We start from the raw sequence: 14880 nt of genomic DNA, 5'->3' as shown, positions 1-14880 counted from the left end.
GGGGGGGGGGGGGGAGGGGGGACCTCCGCCGTCAAAGGCAGCGAGCGCTCATCCTCAACCATTTCAATGTCCGGAATTGAGGGGGTCGATGCACGAGATCCGCTAAGATCTGTCGGGGAACGCGATCTAGAGCGAGGTCCGGACAAGTTGTTGTCAATAGAGGCGGTAGCTTTTTACAGCACGCCCATGTTCGTCCGTCCACCCCCCCCCCCCCCCCCCTCGTCTTGCCTTTCTTACCTTTACGATTTGTGACGACGTTAAAAGATGAGAAAGCTAGCCTTCGGCGGAGGCATATTCGTCGGAGGAATCGCGGCCTCAGCACTATCCTTTCCAGAGCGCATAAAAAATGAGTTGAAGTCCTCCAGGGACGCGGATAAAATCTTTTTAGACAAACCCACGCCGCCGCCGGGATCCGGCGAGACCGACCCATCTTCCTGCATAGCAGGAAAAATGACCAAAAAGCTAAAGAGCAGGAGAAAAAAAAGGCTTACTTATGCGCAAGGAAGAAAATAAACAATAAAGAGCAGGCTCAAAGAACCTAGGATGCAGGCGAAAGCCTATAAGGCACGGGAAATAATCAAGGAAGCGCAGGAACGATCCACACTGTTCGAGAGTTCGCGAGCCAATCGTATTTAGGGGATTGCTGGAGGAACTTGATCACACTGTGCAGGTCAATGCAAGTAATCTGAGTCTCAAATCGAACTTGTGATCGAAATCAACCCGACCCGGAGTCGGGTCGAATCGGTTGATCGAAAACGCTATAATACAATGTTGCTAATTTGTAATCATAATCATAATATAATAGTATAAGGCAAATTACTTGACACCGTCATATTGAAAATTCTTCCTCAGTATGAAAAGGTATTAAAGAAGTGTTGAGATTAGAGAGAGAGAGAGAGAGAGAGAGAGAGAGAGAGAGAGAGAGAGAGAGAGAGAGAGAGAATCAAATAGTTTATAAAAAGAGTACACATGTACATTTAAATATTTTTTATTGTATTATTTAAATTACTTTTTGAGTTACAGTTTACAAATATTAGAATATACTTATACGGTAAAATAATAATGTCATTGTGTAAACATTTTGTTATTATTTTAATAGTTAGAATGTGTGTAAATATAATAGCACCTATGACTAGCATAAAAAATGCTTATAGATATACAGTAAAATTAAAAAATACTTTTCTGTGATTGTGTAAACATTCCACTAAGCATAATAATATTTATTGAATGATACTTGAGAGCTACTTTTATTAACCAACTCAATTTTATGAACCAAGAAAAACATATAAATTCGTATTATAATCACAGCGTTCAATATTATCAATAAAATGTTATTAGCAATAGTTATTAAATTTATTTTTTTCTTACAGCCAATATGTATTAAATTTCGTTAAATTGTGTAGAGATAAAATGTAAAACATTTTGGTAAAATGAGACTATAAGAGAGTCATCATCTATGATATGTACATATGTACATTGCTACTGTAATAAAGACATCATCATTGTGTACCTTAAAGTATTTTGTTTACTATTTAATTAATGTAAAAGGAGCACAAGCTATTTTTATGTTATAAATATCTTATTTTATAAACAATTAACTCTGCTTTTGTTATATAGTATCGTTATTATTATTGCTACCGCTACATTATTATTATTATTATTATTATTGCGTCGTGATTATCGATATGTCGATATTTATTAGTATAAATGTATGTATTATAACTATATGTATTAGAACTATTAGATATAATCGAAAAATTTTGTAAAAGAATAATCTCCAATTATAGTAATTAGGTTCTTGTTAGAAAAGAATTAAATTTAAAATTAATAAAAAACATAACTGAAAATAATAACTAGTATTTATATTTGTTGAATTATCTCTCTCTATTGATTTATATTAAAGCCGTGTGCTCTTAAAATCATAATTTACAAAAAAATTCGAAAAAATACTTTTCTCAATTAAGTATTAGAATTAGATAGGTGATATTTTCCGTCGGTCTATCAATCGTACTACAAAGTGAATTTTTTCTCGTTCTTGCTGCTCCTCATATTACGAATAAAATGTACGTTGAAACAAACATTTTTGCTAAGGACATTTCTCTTTTTTTTTAATAAAAAAAAGATTTTATCTCAAAATGATGATACTATCCTAAATTTTTCTACGTATTTTTGTTGTAACTTTTCGTTTTCTGCCTTATCTCTTTTCCCTTGTTCACTATGGACAATTCCGTAAAACCCATAAATGCAAAAACCTAAAAATAAATAAAATTGAGATATAATACTTGATCTATAAGCCTTTATATTAGCATCGTGCATTTAAATCGCATAGTGCATTTTTACATGCTTTTTAATTTTACTACAAAACTTACCAATTAGCAACCAAGTGGCGAATCTGATCCACGTAAAGATGTCCAATTGCAACATTAAATATATGTTTATAAAAATACTGAGACACGGAATAAGCGGAACGAGGGGTACCTACAGTAAGACATAGAAATATGTTTATTAATCTGATCAGGGTTGGGTAGTGCTAAATTAAAAAGTTATAAGTTATAAGTTAAAAAAAAAATGTTAATTAATTTTAACTTAACTTTTAACTTTTTAATTTAGCACTACCCAAATGATATATATATATATATATATATATATATAGTTATATCTAAATAGTTTTTTTTATTGTCACTTCCGTTATTATTAAGACTGAAACCCTGAAATCATGAAAATAATAAATTTTTCACTTTTAACTTTTCAATTACATTTTTTTATTAACTTAACTTGTATCTTAACTAAGTTAAATTTTCAAGGTTGTTAACTTTAACTTAACTTAGCTTAAAAAAAAAATAGAACTTACCCAACCTTGAAAGTGATAGATTAGACTTTTCGCAACGTTGCACATCGCTATGTTATTATAGACCTGTTCTTTTTAGCTGAACTTTTGTACCAATTCATCGTTTTTCCTTTTCTCTTCTCTCGGAGAGAAAAAGAAGAAAGATGAACTGTTGCAAAAGTTTAGTCAAAAAGAACAAACTTATGTTATCATACAATATGCAATAATCGAGCTTCTTACAATTAGTGTAATTGCGTACATACGCTTTCCTTTACCTTGAAAGACAATTCAGTCTTCTGCACCGGCTGTCTACCAATCGCTGCTAAATTCAAGAAAAGAACTATCACGAGTACACCTAGTATCACAGATATCACTATATTTCCTGCGAGCAAATGCACGCCCATGTTATTGATTAGAAACGTGATAATACATATAACGATACCTGAAACGATTAAACTTTGCAGATCAAGTAAATCTAGGAATTACTCAACATGTCTTATATATAAATATATATTGCATTTATTAATATAAGATATATTTATAAATATAATATTTTAATTTATGTAAACTCACAGAAAAAGGCAATGCTGATATTTGCAATTTTGTTCGAGAGTTCCGTTGGTTCTTTCCGATTTTGCAAATTGAACAATTCTTTAAATATATTTACAGGTGTAAGTTGATAATTGCTCGTTGGTAATATTACAGAAATGTTGCTAGAATTTTCTTCTTTCTGATATCTTTAAAAATATATATACTATAGTATTTACCTACTAATTTTGATTAATTTTATTTGACATTGATAAATATTTACAACTCGATCAATCACGATATTACCTTAATATCAAAACGCATATCGCTACTATCGTGTATGCAAGTAAAGTCCCGATAGACATCATGTCAATCAATTGTTGTAGATTGAAGATGAGTGTCATGAGACCTAAATTACACAGAATAGTACGTATTACATTTTAAAACATTAGGTTGTTCGGAAAGTTCGTTTCAAATTTTCTAACTGAAAATAGTATATTTAAAAAATTAGCAATTATACCATTTGATAAAGCAAAATTTCGGTTTTAAGAATCTATAATTTCTTAATTGCGGTACGATGATTTTTAACGGAGTTATGAGCGATTAAAATCAAAATGTTCCTTTATGTAATTTGCGAATAACTCAGGAAAAAATCGTAGAATTAACATTTTTAAAAAATAATTTTGTAGGAAAAACTTTAAGCTTTCGCGATAATCGAAAATTTTCACAAATTTTTTTGGGCACGTGAAAAGTCCACAAAGTGAAAAGAAAATTTTTTATCTTTTTTAACTCGTAGTTTTTTATATGTAAAAATTACTAAACTTACAGAAACTGAAAAAATAGTAATCTTTCTTATAATAGTAATCTGGTATATATAAATTTTGAGCTAGAAAATGGAAACGAACTTTCCGAACAACCTAATAATTAAATGTCAATAAATTGTTAGATACATTGCGCGTCTCGATGATTCACCGATTCTGATGTGTGTGTACGTATTACTTCTAATTGTAAGTAATTGCCACACACCCCGAGACCCGAGATTCTGGTTTACATATACTTACCGATAAATAAACCAGAGAGCACAGTGCCATAAATAGGCGTCATTGTTTTGGGATGCACCTTGGAAAGAGTCTTGAATATAATGCCATCGCTAGCCATGGCGTACAGTACGCGCGGTAAAGGAAACATAGCGCCCAAGAGACTGGTACAGAGCGCGAATATCGCGCCTATGTTGACGATCCATTTGACAACGGGCCAACCGATTTCGTCGAACGCGTGTGGAAACGGCGCGTCCGCATTCTAAAGACGAATTCTCGCTTGAAAAATACCAGATCTGAATCTCCCAATGAGTTGATCGAAAACGTTACTTTCGATCATTATTCATAGTTACCTTGTTGCAGTTTATAATATGTTATATAAAGTTTATAGGATGCAGGTATTCACCTGAGCGTAATAAGGCAGCATCATCGTTAAGACTATCGAGACACCAAAATACGCTATGAATATAATAATGAGGGACAACACGACCGCAAGAGGAATATGACGTTGAGGATTCTTGGCTTCCTCGCCGGTAGTAGCGACCGCGTCGAATCCCACAAATCCGTAAAAACATTTAGCCGCTCCGACCATCACCCCGCTGACACCAAACGGCATAAATCCACCGGTTCCTCCATTTTTCACAGAATCTGGAATATTCTCGGGTGCGATTGACCAGTTTGATGGGTCCGCTAGAAGCATACTCGCGCGGTTAGAAACGGACAAACTTCAATTAATTTTATAAACTAACAATAATATTAAGCTATCATTGATTTGAATTCTTTAAGACGAGAGGTTTACACACCTTCGCGTATCTTTATAGTAGCTTTTAACTTACGCATATAATATTATGTCTTAATAAAAAAGAAAATTTACATTGGCTAATATGGAGTCATAGTCAATGTAAATTTTCTTTTTTATTGAATTATAAGGAGTCCATTATTTTACTTATTGTATTGATTATATCTTAAATTGCGGGGGATTTACCTTTCATCGATCCTGTGACGATGACGATCGTGATAGTTATCAAGTTTATAACGGTAAAGATGTTGTTTAATATGGACGATTCCTTCACTCCGATGCATAATAGCACCACTAATAACATGACCATTGCGAAAGCGAAAAAGTCTGGATACTCTGATAAGAAAGAAACATCGATAGGCATGAAAGAACGTAGAGCCTTTCCCATGATATTTCCTATCAACACGTCGATGTAACTGCTAAGACCTCGAGCAACGCTCGCTGTGCCTGTAAAATCATTTTAAAACATTGCTTTACTATATCGTTATACACATATCGTTACGCTGTTGCATATAACGATCTGACTGCAGGTCTTTCTCGCCGCGCATACCGCATGAGTCGATCGCCAATCATACTTCTCACCAATTACATATTCCAGAATTAAGTTCCATCCTATGACGAAGGCGATGAACTCGCCTACTGTTACGTAACTATAAACGTATGCTGATCCGGCTTTTGGCACTCTCGACGCGAATTCTGCGTAACATAATCCTACAAAAATAATACAACAGCATACTAATACAATACAATAATAAAATGTAATGTAATATATAGTATATAATACGTAAAATTTAGGATTTAGTCATATAATCTCAGCCTGTGACACAAATTGATCATTACGTTACTTTATCACCTTACGTATGTCAATAAAAGCCTTAAATTAATACCCGACTCTCCCCGCGCGATTAGCAGTTTGATTAAAAAACACTTTCGAAAATCAAATAATTTAACCCACTAGTCTGATATATACATACATCATATATGTGATAATAAACAATTGTGTACGCAATCGGTTTGATTTTACCCGCGAAAGCAGACGCGACAGCGGCTATGAGGAAAGAGATGGAAACGGCAGGTCCAGCCGTCTCTTTGGCCACGCTACCGGCAAGGACGTAGACGCCTAAGCCGAGAGTCGCACCTACGCCGAGCGCAGTCAGATCGAATAGACCGAGGACCCGTGCCAATCGTTCGTCCTTCGTATCTTCATTCTCCTCTACACGCCGCCGCGACAACGCTCTCCACAAACGGCTCGTCATATCGCGCGGATCCGGGGCTCTTGATCTTTCTCTACTGCACTATACTCTGTAGCGTGTTATACTAAAGCTAAAAATGTGTGAATGCCGTCAATTATGTCGCGTATATATCATTCGTTAATCAAATCAGACGTTATTTACGAAACATTATTTACAAAGATTATTTCGGCATACCGCGCCAATTAATAGCCAGCTTTTTAAGATTAATCAGACCGCTCAGATATAGCTCAAGATAGCTCTGCTAACTGTTTGTCGATGCAGTTCTACAATTTAAACTCTATACTATTTAATCTATGGATTTTTTTTTTCATGTACTGTTATCGCACAGCTGCAAAAGTTTTTGGAGCTCTAATACAACAATATAATATTAAGATAGGGACGACCCTTCATCCCTGTTTATAAATTTTGTGTGTGTGTGTGTGTGCGTGCGCGCAGCGTATTGTATACAAGGTGTCTCAAACTTTTTGATACACTGCTTGTGCTAATAATAAACTAAACAGAAAAGTCCTCTACCATTTTACAATTTTCGCAATTATTATTTTTTTTTTTTGGTTAACCATATAATGAGCAAAATTTCCAAAATCAACATACATATAAAACAACTTTAAGATATCTTGAAGAATTTTGAAACATATCTTCAAGTTAATATCTTATATATACGTTGCCTTTATCCATCTCTATATGATCTTTGAAAATTAATATCTCGGTAACTTATATTGTGAAAATTGCAAAATGATAGAGGACTTTTCAATTTGTCAATTTAGTCTATTTGTCCACAAGCGGTGTGTCAAAAAGTCTGGGATACTCTGGTATATATACGCCTATTAGGGTGGTCCTCATTTTTTTAAGTAATTACAACAGAATAACTTTTTCTAATATTCTTCTACGATATTATAAAATTTCAGATCTATTAAATAATTAATATTAACACGTACCGCATATCCGACTTGATTTTCCTATTTTATATAACATAGGGAAAAAATGGGAAAAATATTTTACAGTTAATTGTTGCATTTATTATCATAATATTTGAATTATCGAATAAGCAATCTCTTGTTATTTATTGCATTTCTAAATCATTTATATAAAAATTTTAAGATAATAAGATGATATTAAAATATGCTGCATTTGAACTGAATTGCTCTCATCTATATTTTACCTACATTGCAATTGTACAACTACATTTCAGGAAATATTTAATTCACAGATTGAAATAATTAATAATAATTATTATTGATATTTTTTATCCATTATATTTTTCGTTGCATCTAGGATAAGTTTTTGCCATAATCCCGAACGAATCAGCGCGCGCAGTACAAAATTAATTTAGAAAAAATAATGTAATTGTTTAATTTTGAAAAAAGAATGGAAAAAAATCAAAGCTAACAAACAGATATCTTTTTATATAGAAAGAATAAACTGCAGTAATATTCTTATACTAAAGAAAAAAATATAATTACTAATCAATTAAAAAACCAAACATACTTGTAACAAGAATTATTGTTGTTATCGAGTAACGCCAAATTTTTTACATAAAATATTTCTTTTTTATTTTGTACTGTTATATCCTTAATTTTTTGTGATAATCTTCGAGTTGAGTAAAGTAACACATTTCTGTGATGAAATATTATAAAGGAGAATTAAATAATTACTACCACTATATGTATATACATATACAATTAGGGTAAGTCGAAAAAAATTTTTTTTTAAATACCCCTCCAAAAGTTAGCTATGGACCTCAATATGATCTGGGTAAAATTTAATCAAAATCGATTAATATGTATCTTCAGGTTGTCCCTCGACTTTCAAATTAGTAAATTTACGCATTTCTTGGATACATGTGTCAAAATTCGAAAAAATATTTGAATTTCATTACAATTCAAATTAGACCTGATAAAGCCTAAACAAACCAGGATAAAATTGTATAATACATAAAATAAGATTTCAGATTTAAATAAGCCCAACAGTGGCAACAGGAAAATTTGAGAACAAATTACATTACAAATAACAAGAATAATCAGGCTAATGAGAGCTATTCAGCGGTTATTGGTGTGATTATATATAAGATATGTTAGAGTGTGAATATTATATACCACGTAAGTAGTTCCCCCCCTTGCGCGCCGAACATTTCGTCGAACTTAAAACGCAAATCTAATTAACTACCGTAGTAATATCACAAATTTTTGATGCTATAGCATCTAATAAGATCTTAATAATATGTTGAAAGACATATTAAAATCTTTAAATTAAATATTAAAGAAAGAAATAAATTTAAATTTAAAACTGAGAAAAATAAGAATTTGTGAAGAATATCACGAGTTGGCGTCTGAATAGCTCTCATTAGCCTGATTATTCTTGTTATTTGAAATTCTCGAGAGTCTTCTTTAATTTATTTGTTAAATTACATTACATTTATTAAAACAATATAAGTAATAATAAGAAGGCTCAATTTGTATAAAACAATTTAAAAATATAAATAGGGTATAGAGCCAAATTATTTTAACGAATTATTTAATTCATATACTAATACAAAAGCAGACGTTTTGACTCCGATCGGGTCATTTTCAATGATACAAATATTGTATTTAAAATTAAATTAACATTTTTTCTATACAATCTTCCTATTGTTGAAAATCGTGAAAACAATGCGTTAAGTTTGAACATTCATAATTATTTGTGTCTTATCTTTGATCCTTGTCAAAAATAAAATAAAAAAATGTAATATATCCATGTGTAAATTTCTTCTGAGTCAATTTGTTATAAAATATATTTGAAGTAATAAAATAAGATAATTTGCAGCTGTCAAAACTGAATACGTATCATTGTAAAAGTATATAGGAATATTTCTATATACTTTCACAATGATACGTATTCAGTTTTGACAGCTGCAAATTATCTTATTTTATTACTTCAAATATTTTTTATAACAAATTGACTCAGAAAAAATTTACACATGTCACATTTTTTTATTTTATTTTTAACAAGGATCAAAGATAAGACACAAACAATGAATGTTCAAACTTAACTTAATTGTTTCCACGATTTTTAACAATAGGAAGATTGTATAGAAAAAATGTTAATTTAATTACAATATTAAGTACAATATTTGTATCATTGAAAATGACCCGATCGGAGTCGAAACGTCTGTTTTTGTATTAATATATGAATTAAATAATTCGTTAAATTAATTTGGCTCTGTGCCCTATTTATATTTTTAAATTGCTTTATACGCATTTATTAATATTTATTTATTAACATTTGTTTATATATACAATATACCCACCCTAATATATTAAACAAACATTTTTTAAAAAGTACTTTCTGTCATCAAGGCATATAATAAATATACTTATTGTTAGTATAGTATATATACACATATTGTTCACATCGAAAGAATCGTGGTCAATCCAAATAATAATTATTAAGTTTAAAAATCGTTGTTCAGTTAAACAAAAGATTACATACAGTATCGATTAAAATATTAAAGATAATTTTTAAGATCATTAAATTTAAATTATTATTTAATAAATTACAAATATATTACAATATAAATAAGAAAAAGGGCAAAGAGCCAAATATGTTTAACGTACGTATAATTTAAAAAAACAAACTATATACATATAAAATTTCCAGACGTTTCGACTCCGATTGGGTCATATATACAAATATATTAATTTGGATATGAAATTAATTTGGACAGAAACATTAAAAAATAATTGTAATTATTATATTTAACCGAACGAAATTTCGAGGTTTTTTTTATTAATATAGAGATTGCAATATATTTTGTCACACTTTTTACTCTCCCTTTCTTTTAAACGGTCCTGATAATTGTAGATATTATTTTATTTTACCATATCAATATTTTGTGCGTGTGATTCAAGAAAATTGACATTCTCTCAGCAAGAATTCTTGCAAAAACATATTCACCGCAAAATGACAATTGTGCAACCTCGAAAGATAAAACCTCGAAAGAGGATAAAAATCAGGTAAGAATAGTCAAAGATAATAGGAAAAAAAAGTATTAGTTCCTTGTTTTTAATATTTTACGCAATAACGAGTTTCCAGTTTATTAGAATTTCAATTGTTTAAGTATCGATTATTTTATGACAATAATTTTAACATAATAAAACATAATTTTTGCCAATAACATCGTCAATTTGGTCAAAAAGTAAAAGGCGAAAAGAGGACTATCAAATAAATTTAAAGATGGTAGGTAATTTAATTTGGATTAGTGATAGATATCTTTCAATCTTTATACGTGGAAATAACAAAGTCACGCCAACTCTGTTCAATTAAATGTTATCGTCATATTGTATATAGTATAAGTATGTATCATACGTACAACTGCTTCGCAACCTTGGTGCCACTTTCTCTCCGTTCACTTATTTCCCCGTACAATCATTCCATTCGATCTTTACCCAAGATTTTGTGCACATTGGCACAAAGCTTAATTAATATTAAAAATATAAACATAAAAAACAAAGAAGAAAACAAAAGAACGTGTATTTTTATTTCCCTATAATCAATTATTTTACACTAAAATTGCATTAAAAGAATCAATATTACAAAATTTTTATGATAATATTCAAACTTATATTTTCTGGTTTTTTAAACAACACTTGTTTTTTAAAAAATGTTACTAATGAACAATTATTATTATCGTACGTTTTCAAAAGACAATATGACATCCTTTCTAAAACACGTGAAAAGGATTTTATCTTTTAACAGCCACGAGTGCTGCAAAATGTAATCTTAGTCATTATATGACCGTCGTCATTATCAGGTTTCATGCTCAAATATTCGGATTGTAAAAACGCTTGGTAAAAGATTGTAAATGATTATTAAGAATTCTTAATTCTACGTTATAAAACATGTACCACTGGTAACTACGAATATAGACAATAAATGAATGCAGAATATGGAATAAATAATTTAATAAATATAATAATAAATGTAATGGTAAAAAGATGATAAAACAAAAACGGAATGACTGGCAACTTTTCGAGTATTTTATGTAACAAATATAAGCGCACTACATCCTTAATTATGTTTCTAAGCATCGTATCGTTATTTTCATTATAAATGAGAAATCATATCGAACTCAAACGCCCAATATCGCGAATGATAATTTTAAGACAGCGCTACAGCAAGCTTTCAGTCATTCTTTGAGTGCACACAAAACTATATTACATTTTTTTATTAAATAACATTTACATAAAATTACAAAATAAAACGACCCACAAGATATTTGCTTTTACGCTCGTACATGTATGTGTGGGTATGTGTGGTCTGCGTATGGTGTATATATATATGTATGTATATATATATAATTTGCCTTGAATCAAAGGCATTTAAGTCAAGAGAGCAAATATTTACGCGTAAACCGTTTCTTACACTTGACTTCACATCAGGAATCGTGTATTATTTTACTAGCTTTGATCAGATTGCACCTATATGTATACATATATATGTATATATTATATATGTATACATATATAAAAGAGATGCCCTATTCTACGTCTTTATTATCTTCCCCCCTCTCTTTCTCTATCTTGCTTCAGTTGTCTCATTAAAAAAATACAAATATATATATATATATATCTTATATTTTTCTGAACACATGCAAATGTCACAGAACAATTAATTTTGTTAGCAAATTATTAATCAATATTAAAATTAATGACACAGAAAATAATCAAATCACTTTTATTGTACACTTTTAACGTGTAAACTAATGATACATAATTCACACTTTATTTTTACCAACTCTCTCTCTCTCTCTCTCTCTCTCTCTCTCTCTCTCTCTCTCTTTATTTAATTATTTCTTTATTATCTATCAAGACTAAAATCAAAATAATATTCCTCTGTCCTCATTAAGAAATCTTGTTTATTAGCTTTTGTTACAGTCACAACAATATTTATTTTATCATATTCTGTTTGTATTTAATGCCTGCAATGTGCAATATAAAGTGTAATTTAATAAGCTTTGAATCCGTTAAGATTTCCTATGATGTTAGAATGATTTTAAATAAAAGTAATTGTCGTGTACAACCATGCAGAAAATTGTACACCTAGACGATTTACTCAAACATAAAATTCAAACAAACATTCTCCCCAGAAGCTATTAGGATGAGTTTACATAAGTTTTCCTATGAATTAAATACAGTTGATTAATGTTGTCGGTAACTACTAACGAAGAGTATCGACAATAATAATTACGTTCCTGATTCTGCATCACCTATCCAAGAGCGTGTTCGGATTTCCATCCGGTGCTCCCCGAGTATCATCTTTGTTTAACATTCGATAAACAAGGATGGAGTGATACCTGGACAGTACTCGGATGGGAATCTGAACGTAACTCAACAAGGATATTTAGTTGCTCAACTAATCTCATACCTATTCGATAGTTATACAATCGGCTATAGAGAGAATCAGACACACACTTAGATATCCGTTTTTATTCAATTCATTTGTAATAGAAACCTTGAATCAAATTAAATTAGCTTTGTCCAGCTTATAATCCAGATTTATCGATAATATAATTGTTTGTCAAAGCTACAATCGATTAAAAATATTAATATATTAAATTATACATTTTTTTTCAACTAATGTAAGAAAAAGAAAAAAACAGAAAAGTCCATTCGTGTGTTAAATTGCTCCTTTTAATTAAACATAAATTATTCGTTGTTTTATTAATTTCTGAGAAAAGTTGTAATGTAAACTTTCATGTAACACGAAAGACTGTATAATAAATAAAAAGTTATCGCATTTGTATAAATTATTGAGCAATAAATAACTATTGGCGATTTGTTACATATTAAGATTATACACATAGCTAATTTAATTTTTAAATATATAATTAAATGTTACATAATACACGTATATTTTCTGTAACTATTTCTATAATTCTAAAGTTTCTTTTAAACTGAGACTTTATGAATATTAACATCTATATCCAGAATATTTAGAGGACAAAGAATATATACGTTTGACTTTGATTTATACTTTACATTTTATCTTTAGAAAACAAGTTCACAACTACGTTATGTTGTAAATGTAAATAGGCACATTCGATGTTGTAGTTTTCTCGACATGTTATCCATTCTTCAATGGCTATGTATGATAATCGTCCTCTATTAACTGTGTGTGCGCGTGTGTGTGTGTGCATGTACATACGTTCACAAAACATTTATGCAAATGATGTGACAATATTTATATCCTATATTGAAACTACCAATTGAAACCTCAAATTGAAATATGAAAACCTCCCATAACACATTTTGCAACAGTAATTGTTTACAACAGTAAACAATTAATAAAGCAGATTTGCCCTGACATTAATTGTAAGATGATTAAATACCAGTCACGTGATGTAATTAAATAAATAAGCTTACCTTAATGTGACGATATGTATAAAATAATAATATTAATATGTACACAATATTAAATTTAATCGACATAGGGTGAATAATGTAAATCAAATTGCTGGTGCGTCTCAATCGTGCTCGGAGGAAAACTGGTCGCTTTGGCCGACAACCGTAAATTAATAACGTACTAATCTCACAGTAACCACTTTCCACCTGTCTATGTAACAATAAGCTTCAGTGTTCCCCCACTATACTATTGAAGTAGGACATTTGCGTTGCGTTAGGAGTCGCCGCGCTGTACTTGTAAACTTCCAGTCACATGTCAGACATTCGGATATTTGCACTCACTCATTTACTCACTACTTTGGCACAAAATGTGCCTTACTTTGTTTTAGCTGGAATCGTCAACACATTAACAATATATTTTTACTACGTAATATATAATATGTGTGTGTGTGTGTGTGTATTTACACACGCGCGCGCGCATACATACACAATCTCAAATAATTTGCAGCTACTAGTACTATCGTTAACACTACGGATAAGACAAAAAACATTTTTTTTTATTTTTCGTATAAAAATGTCTTTAATATTTTTAATCTAGAATAAAAGTGCGAGCACGCACATACATCTTATTTGTCGCAATGTACATATATATTTGTACAAATTTTCTTCCTGTATCAGTAAATGTATTTACACACATATAAATATTATGATTTTTGTTCAACTGATACACAAATTGATTATAATCTCTTAATAACCTGGAATGTTACCTGTTCTGGACCGAAATAATGTTTCTAGTTTGTCTGTCCAATCCCAATTCTAATATATAATAATAATTATAATCTTATTGTTTGCAATATTCATAGGAATTGTCAATGTTACAATAAACTGCAATTCATTACAATATACTTTCAATAGAAAAGTTTTTGGAATTGATAATACGATTGAAATTATAATTGTTTTATGCAAATATTGATAATTATATAGAAGCTTTAATATTCACAATATTTGCTTCAAACATTCTATATATACTTCCTTATAGAATTTTTTTAATATGATATTA

The 14880-nt window shown here is 30.3% G+C and overlaps 1 protein-coding gene across 3 annotated transcripts; it reads right to left on the bottom strand.

The window, feature by feature from the left end:
* Positions 1 to 1908: 1908 nt before the first annotated feature.
* slif (cationic amino acid transporter slimfast) lies at positions 1909 to 14127 on the bottom strand. Of its 3 annotated transcripts, none has more exons than XM_018549692.1 (11): positions 13842 to 14127; positions 6216 to 6514; positions 5774 to 5902; positions 5378 to 5638; positions 4799 to 5082; positions 4417 to 4654; positions 3662 to 3764; positions 3401 to 3564; positions 3103 to 3269; positions 2370 to 2478; positions 1909 to 2252 (listed from the first exon to the last, which is right to left on the bottom strand). In XM_018549692.1, the coding sequence occupies exons 2-11, from the start codon at positions 6445 to 6447 to the stop codon at positions 2131 to 2133; spliced, it is 1809 nt and encodes a 602-aa protein (XP_018405194.1). In that variant the 5' UTR covers positions 6448 to 6514; positions 13842 to 14127; the 3' UTR covers positions 1909 to 2130. The 3 variants fall into 3 exon arrangements, with proteins under 3 accessions (XP_018405194.1, XP_018405195.1, XP_018405196.1); XM_018549694.1 differs by lacking the exon at positions 1909 to 2252 and adding an exon at positions 2852 to 2856 and having other exon boundaries at positions 2381 to 2478; XM_018549693.1 differs by lacking the exon at positions 13842 to 14127 and having other exon boundaries at positions 6216 to 7062.
* Between the last annotated feature and the right edge of the window lie 753 nt (positions 14128 to 14880).

The sequence above is a fragment of the Cyphomyrmex costatus genome, unplaced genomic scaffold (assembly GCF_001594065.2).
Source record: "Cyphomyrmex costatus isolate MS0001 unplaced genomic scaffold, Ccosl1.0 scaffold866, whole genome shotgun sequence".
NCBI classification, from domain to species: domain Eukaryota; kingdom Metazoa; phylum Arthropoda; class Insecta; order Hymenoptera; family Formicidae; genus Cyphomyrmex; species Cyphomyrmex costatus.
Note: the sequence above shows the minus strand (reverse complement) of the source record. Positions and strands in the feature narration are given on the sequence as shown.